The sequence below is a fragment of the Oncorhynchus masou genome, chromosome 32, assembly GCF_036934945.1.
Source record: "Oncorhynchus masou masou isolate Uvic2021 chromosome 32, UVic_Omas_1.1, whole genome shotgun sequence".
Taxonomy (NCBI): domain Eukaryota; kingdom Metazoa; phylum Chordata; class Actinopteri; order Salmoniformes; family Salmonidae; genus Oncorhynchus; species Oncorhynchus masou.
In genome coordinates, this window is record NC_088243.1 from 63,402,476 (window position 1) to 63,410,308 (window position 7,833).

Genomic DNA, 7,833 nt, shown 5'->3' on the forward strand with positions numbered 1-7,833 from the left:
TAAAAAACAAATATTTTCCCAGCACGACATGCGAGATATAAAACGTGATATTTTGAAACCGAGCCCACCCAAGGCAAGCCCGTGCTATTTTGATCCACGTTTGATCTATTTTCGACCCTCTTGCCTTGTTAGGGAGCTGGCCTAGGGTCTTACATTGACAGTATCTTCGTCATGATACCCATAGAAAATAATATCAATCCAAATTGTCAGCAGCATTAAGTCTCGTGTTCATACTTCACAAACTCCGCAGGATTTTGAAGTTGCCGGCGATCGAGCAAAAATAATAGGCCTACACTTAATTTAGGCTACATTATTGCATGCTAAATGTTTCTGATCAGTAACAGATGAACTATACCACCTCCACGAGCCCGGGTATGGGCGAGGGGACGGTTTAAAGTTATACTGTTATACCCAGCCAGAGATCTAAACAAATATACAGATGGAGATTCAAGCAATATGACAAGACTAGTCACAGGCTTTTGAGTGGGAGTGGGCCTAGGCTACTAAACGACTGCAAGTGAAGAGCAAAATAACCCACTTGTTAAATTACGTAACATGCTGGCAAAATGTTCTGTTCGGTGTTGATAAATGAGCCATCTAGACAAGATTACATTTCTACAGCCTGATTGTAGCCTAACCAATAGCAAACGGAGATTCAGTGAAAAGAAGAGTCGGACATTGATTTATCAAGACCCCACGCTTGTCTCAAAGCAGCATGAAACAGTTGATCACACGTGGGTAAACTATTGTTTCAATTATATAACATCTGGATGCCTTTGGGAGTTTCAGTAAGCAACCATTTTCCTTCAATTGCATAAGCCTACTTTATTCCAGTGCGTGTGGTTGGCTATGCGAAACTATGGGAGTAGTGACATGCCTTGTAAAGTTTAGAATTTCCAGGATGATTGTAGTAACAGACGGTGTCTAGCAATTCTACTCACTGCCATAGGGCAGAGAAAAATGCAGTTTTACAAAATAATTTCTAAATATACCCATTTTGCCATGTGGTGGAGAGAGCCTTTTGCAGTTTTATACACATTTTCTGCATTTCTACACATTTTATAATGACTTGATATGAGTGAGAATGAATAACAAAATCAATGGGGCCCCTGGAGATGTACCCTGCTGGTATTTGGCCATGATTACTAAGACTAACTACCAATTTAATCATCATTAGCAGACCTGGCTAATTGAGTGACTAACATAAGATAATTGATGCACAACTAAATTTCACCTGGCGAATTCTATTCTTACTCTCAATAGTAAGTTGAGACTCCGACTGAGGCCCCCTGGCGAACACGGGCCTTAAGCGACCGCTTACATCTAGAACCGGCCCTGCACAGATTGCAATCATGCAGTAAACATTCCATCTGAGGACATGAATCATGTTATGTTTAGAAGTTATATTGATAATCATTAAAAATGTTTGATTGCATGTAAATTAAGAGTTGTATTGGTCATTTTGTATTGGGTTTAACAACTGTTCAAAATACGTACCAAAAGTAAGTTCACAGCCTCTGCTTGTCAGGAAACAAAGAAACCACATACCTGATCAAATATCTTTAATGGGACAGACAAGAAATAGTACATGACAATCCATATGTAATAGCAATAACACATGCATTTCACATCTAGAAACACACAGCAACACATGAAAAGGTATATCAGATCAGGGATACAAAAATCAACATGAGTCATTCACCAGTGACAAATGAAAGCCCTTTCCATTTCTTGCTGTGCAGTAACACAAGCAATTGTTGACCTGACTGACAAATGAGGCAAAATACCCAACCAGATGTTATTGGAAGAAAAAATCCTATAAAAAATATTTACATAAAGAAAAGTTTGTATTAAAAAAAGGTATGTTTAAAGCCCATGCCTGCACTCCCATTACCCCAGTGTTTCCCCTAGCTACACTTTGAGGTGTGGCACAGGTGCCCCGAAACAGCAACACATACTGCCAATTTGAATAAATTGGGGCCAAAAACATTTTAGTCTGAACAAAAAGAGCTAGATGGGAGTCACTACCTGGCCCACCTAAAGTGATGGTAGAGGAAACACTGCAGCATCCCATGGGAAAAGCAGCTGGCATGCTGATGAAGGGGGCTTGTGGGGTTAAGATATACGCTCAGGGTTTCCAGAGCTTGAGTAGGCCGTCCTCACTGTACGTGGAGATTAGGTTCTGATGGGGGTGGTGGGCGATGCCAATCACATCCTTCTCATGGACCTGGGATGGGGGAGACGAGAGTTCATGATGAGACAAAAGTCTAATACAAACTTTAGGACAGGGGGTAGGCAACTAGATGATCGGAGGCCGGAACAGAAATATAATTGGTACACTGCATATTGAACCCGTCCCTCCAAAAAGCCTTTGGGGGTGCCCCCCAAAGATCTCTGGGCTGCCTGTTGCCGACTCCTGCTTTAGGCTATGGTTCAATGTAAATTGTGCCAGGATTGGCGAACAGAAATTTTGATTTACGTGCATAATCCTGACTACATTGACAACTCCTATTTTTATCATTGAGAAATGAGTTTTAACCAGGCTTGGGGTTGATTGTTTTTAATTCACATGATTTGGAATAAACATACTGTTAGGGTTCTCTCCAGCTTGCCGGTGACTGTGCTGAAGCAGTAGAGCACAAAGTCCTCTCCTACACAGTATATCCACTCGCCACGTGGAGACAGTGTACAGCAGACAAAGTCTCCTCCCTCCCTCTTACCAGAGCTGAAACTTCTCACAATCTGGAGGACAAAAGGGGAATAAGGTCATACCAATATAATTTTTTAAATATTCAAAATAAATACTTCATATACATTTTTTTTATGAAAAGTGACCGTAAGTGGTCAAGTTAAGTCCTGACCTGGCCCTGCATGTTCATGATGACAACAGTGTTGGAGCGATTGCACACCACAAAGTGCTCTGGGTTCTTGGGCAGAAGGATGACGTTGTTGACTGTGATGTCGGTGCCGGCCGAGGTGCCCAGGGACTTGAAGGTGTTAGTGCATTCTGTGGTCTTCATGTTCCACACCTGACAGGAGAATCACACAAGTGTTAATCAAAATCCATCAACATATATTCTGCTGGAAATGCAGGTACACAGGACATACCATGAATTGGACAATCTTGTAAGGGGTGGTGACAAGTCAAAATACAGTATCTGATGCAAATACCCTTTTTACTTATTATGGGACTGTTGGCTTCTAGCAGCCTTTTGCAGAGTGGGGGTTCATACCTTCACAGTGCCGTCAGAGGAAGCGCTGATGATATGGTGGCCGTCAGGTGTGAATGTTGCTTCATTAACAAATGAGGAGTGTCCTCGGAACTCTTTCAGCGACTTGCCCGACTTCAATCCGTGAACCCTGTGGAACACAAAAACATAAGTTATGGTTCCTTGGTGACCACTGTTCTATAGGCAGGAAAAACAAAGAGAAACCATGAGAGAAAGAGGGCTTCATGTGTGCAGGTCACCTGATGGTCTGGTCGAAGGAAGCACTGAGCAGCTGGCTGCTGTCCTTGCAGAAACTGAGGCACGTGACACCTTTACTGTGGGCACGCTCAAAGCGCCGCAAGCACTGACCACTCTGGATCTTCCACACCTGTCAGAGGAGAAACGAGGTAGCGAAGGTAGTGTGAGTATCCACTCAACCCAATGCAAGAGTTTGAACATTAAAAAGTTGAGGGGAAAGTGACATTCCTATAGTGCCAGTAGAGACCTTTATTTTGCCGTCCTGGGCCCCTGTGGCCAGCATCTCTGTATCCCTGCTGAAGCACATACACAGCACTGCATCGTCCATCATCATGAAGTTATCCTGCGCCTGGTACTTGAGATCCTATCACACACACACATTTGATAAGGTCATCTTATTAAAACTCTACCAAGGCAGTAAAAGGGTATTTTGAAAACTTCATGAATTGAAATCAAGTGTATTTCCCAAATCAGAGTATCAATTGGTGTAAGATCACACACGCACCTTTCTGATTTTGCCAGTGGTGAAGTTCCAGACCTCGATAAAACCATCTACTGATCCTGTGACTAAGTACTGACCATCAGGGGAGAAGCGGGAACACTCCACGTGGGACTTCTGCCCAAACTAGTAAGAATAACACTGCATTATGATGACACCCAAGCAGAACTCCTTGTTCTTGTTTTCATGCATTGTGTTTTTATGCATAATTTAATTAAAATGTTACATAACCAAGCCAGTACCATTGAGATACAATAATCTGTTGAAAAAAAGACAAGGCCATGGGCAAGCATCAAAACCATCCTTACTAATAAACACTGGCAATACCATAGCTGGGCATACAGTACCTTGATGTGTCTTGTGAGCTGTGTGGGGAAGCGCTCCTCCTCCACGTCCTTCACGGCTGCCTTGCCCCTGAACAGGTCAATGGTCATACCTGGGGGCAGGAGACCCTGGTGCTGTTGCCATTTTAGGGACTGAGAGACGGAGATGGTGGTTAAAATACTGATCTGCATAATAGTATCCTGGTCGTATATCAGACTATGTGCTGAATTAACATGAAAAGACCATATATTCCAGGTGTATAGGAACATGTCACTCACCTGTCCCAGCAAGGCCATGAGACGGGAGGGGGGCACCACGCTGACCTCCCCGGCCAGGGCCTGGGCGATGGCCACCCGTCGTTTCTCCTTACTGCTGCCATCTGGGTAGGCCTGGAGGACACAGAGGGAGGAGAGCACACAGACACTGAGCAATGACACAAACACAAGACCTCTGAAGAACCCATAACAAAACAAACCAGTCATTTCTGAGTGGCAACAGAACAAATAGACAACTGACGAAGTCAAAACACTATAGGACATTTATTAATGCTATATTTCAGGAAAACACGGGTGAAGGTTATTTTTGGTGTTCAATTAAAGATGTTCAGGCATACAACAGAGGCACAGACATAACCAGACAACCTGGAAATAATTCATACGGAGTTATATCTCCCCTATACACGGAGTGAACTCACCTCTCTGGGGTCAAAGTAGGAGCGAGCCAGCAGGTTCTCCAGGTGAATGTACCTCTCTGGTTGCGTCTGCTTCAGCATGATCATGGGGTCTGTTTGCCTTAACAAAGACCTGGCTGCTCCCAACTCTCTCAACTCAATGAGCTCCAACACCACCTAGGAGGGCACACAAACGCACTTTACAAAAAAACAATGACATAGCAGCAGAGCTAGCTAGAAAATAACGTTCTGGTGCATTAGAATTCCAAATACAACACAACTTTTTACCTGTTCATACAAGTCTATCAAAGTCTTGTCAGGGAGCTTGAGGGACTGAATAGCTTGCAGCACAGTGTCCCAATGGCCACTGTTGATGTCTGCCACGAAACTCTCGATACTGTCCACAGTGTTCAAAGACACCGTGGTCTCTTCCTGTAGGGTGGTCAATGTCCGGTGCAGATTGTTCTCTTTCAGGTACTGCATTATCAGACGAATCACGCTGCAAAATCATGGTACACTCCATCAAGGCATGTCATATTTTGACGCAAGACAAGCTCTATCTAATCGTGTTCGCTTGCAAGCCAGTTAGCTAATTTAGGCGTTCTGACAGGCTAACGTTAGTATTAGTTAGCTAAGACTATATAGCTACATTAAAAAGATCACTGGTGGGTACAAAAACAATGAAACATAGCTAGCTAGCAGGCAAATTATGTTAGCTTATGTAGCTAACGTTTACTGGATACAAGCTGCTTGCGGGTTGAGGTAGGCCTCAACTGAGTTTAGAGCTGCCACGTGAACCATAATAAATAAACAAAACATTCAGCCATTTACAGTTGTGCAAATATGAATAGCTATAATACTTACTCGGCTGATTCCACCTCCAAAGACATGACTAAATCACCAAAAAGTAGATCGCTGTGAGTAGAGAAATCAGCGCAAAGGCAAACCAGGAACGAACAGTCGTTGAAGTGGGCGGAGTTTCCAGCAGTAGTAGACTAGAAATATATTTTCAAAATAAAAGTAGTTTCACGTCAATAACGTCTGTAGTCACTACATGTATCAACCAATGCTTGTGTGTGACGCCATCGTCTTTCGACTGATAGATTGCTATGTCATATGATGTGGTTAGCTGATACGTAAAATACCTATCCAGTTGTTGCCTGGGCAGCAGGGGAACATGACCTGCATGTAGGCCCAGGCAGGGCCCTAATGGCGGTTCAGTACGAAAAAAAACGTAGTGGAACTTTCAATTAAATGCGGGAGGGGGCTTGGGTTGTTGGTTCAAAATGCATGCTGCCCTTTGATGCTGCATTCATAAACAAGTGGGAAGGTGGTAATTACCAATTGTCGTAAATACCAGTTGGATGCATTCAAGTGCTTGGAACTCGTTGAGAAACGCCGATTGGCTAATGGCCAACAAGCTGCGTCAACCATGAACTAAAAGTACGGCTATCATGCTTGTAAACAAAAAAACATGACTAGATTACTTTTTGTAAATACTGTTTTGTAGTTGCGTTTAACTTCCAAAAATTCTGTTATAGAGGTAATTTCCTTAGTAGGTGACATCAGAGATCACCCTGCCACACCCACCAAATGGGTCAAATGTACCTCAAAGTCTGTTCAAGAACTTGAAGAATGCTTTGAGAAAACATGTCGTTCAGTACAAAGCATTATGCAACATAGCAAACGTTCAATCAAATTGGACGCACCCCAGGTAGGCTACTGCATCTACACAGGCAGCCCAATTCTATTTTTCCCCCCATTATTGGTAGTCTAATGGGGTGGTTGGATGCGATCTGCCAACCAAATCTCAAAAAAGAAGAAGCAGTGCTTGCATTTTTATCGTAACATGGACAGCCTCCCGGGCATAACAATACTCAGTCAGGTATAAATATGGAGAGAAATATAACGTATGTGGACACCTGCTTGTCGGATACCTCATTCCAACATCATTGGCATTAATATGGAGTTGGTCCCTCTGTTGCAATAACACTCTTCTGGGAAGGCTTTCCACTAGATGTTGGAAAGTAGCTGCTGGGGCTTGCTTCCATTCAGCCACGAGCATTAGTGAGGTTGGGCACTGATGTTGGGTGATTAGGCCCGGCTCGCAATCGGCGTTCCAATTCATCCCAAAGGTGTTCGATTGGGTTGAGGTCAGGGCTCTGTGCAGGCCAGTCAAGTTCTTCCACACCGATCTCAACAAACCATTTCTGTATGGACTTCACTTTGTGCATGGGGGCATTGTCATGCTGAAACAGGAAAGGGCCTTCTCCAAACTGTTGCCACAAAGTTGGAAGCACAGAATCGTCTAGAATGTCATTGTATGCTGTAGCGTTAAGATTTCCCTTTACTGGAACAAAAAAAAAACGGCCCCAGACTATTATTCCACCCACACCAAACTTTACCGTTGGCGTTATGCATTGGGTCAGGTAGCGTTCTCCTGGCATCCGCCAAACCCAGATTCGTCCGTCGGACAGCCAGATACTGAAGTGTGATTCATCACTCCAGAGAACGCGTTTCCACTTCTCCAGAGTCCAATGGCGTTGAGCTTTACACCACTCCAGATGATGCTTGGCATTGCACATGCTGATCTTAGGCTTGTGTGCGGCTGCTCTGCCATGGAAACCCATTTCATGAAGCTCCCAACAAACACTTATTGTGCTGATGTTTCTTCCAGAGGCAGTTTGGAACTCGGTAGTGAGTGTTGCAACCGAGGCCAGGCGATTTTTATTATTCTTAAAAAAAATGTTTTTATTTATTATTATTATTTTTACGAGCTTCAGGGCTCTGCGGTCCCGTTCTTGTATGTCTACCACTTCGTGGCTGAGCTGTTGTTGCTCCTCGAAGTTTCCACTTCACAATAACAGCACTTA

The 7,833-nt window shown here is 43.6% G+C and overlaps 1 protein-coding gene across 2 annotated transcripts; it reads right to left on the reverse strand.

Moving 5' to 3' along the window:
• Positions 1-1,547: 1,547 nt before the first annotated feature.
• On the reverse strand, positions 1,548-5,937 carry LOC135526447 (WD40 repeat-containing protein SMU1). 2 transcript variants are annotated; one of them, XM_064954828.1, is made up of 12 exons: positions 5,825-5,937; positions 5,249-5,459; positions 4,985-5,137; positions 4,569-4,679; positions 4,314-4,442; positions 3,973-4,092; positions 3,715-3,831; positions 3,470-3,597; positions 3,234-3,360; positions 2,862-3,029; positions 2,590-2,742; positions 1,548-2,227 (listed from the first exon to the last, which is right to left on the reverse strand). In XM_064954828.1, exons 1-12 carry the CDS (start codon positions 5,848-5,850, stop codon positions 2,129-2,131), a joined length of 1,542 nt encoding a protein of 513 aa, XP_064810900.1. In that variant the 5' UTR covers positions 5,851-5,937; the 3' UTR covers positions 1,548-2,128. The 2 variants fall into 2 exon arrangements, with proteins under 2 accessions (XP_064810900.1, XP_064810899.1); XM_064954827.1 differs by having other exon boundaries at positions 4,314-4,679.
• Positions 5,938-7,833: the final 1,896 nt, after the last annotated feature.

Coding starts and splice junctions, on each gene's coding strand:
- LOC135526447 (XM_064954827.1), bottom strand. CDS start 5,850: ATGTCTTTGGAGGTGGAATCAGCCGA. Junction 3,832..3,972: donor CCACTGGCAAAATCAGAAAG/GTGCGTGTGTGA, acceptor TGTGTGTGATAG/GATCTCAAGTACCAGGCGCA. Junction 2,743..2,861: donor TCATGAACATGCAGGGCCAG/GTCAGGACTTAA, acceptor TTTGTCCTCCAG/ATTGTGAGAAGTTTCAGCTC.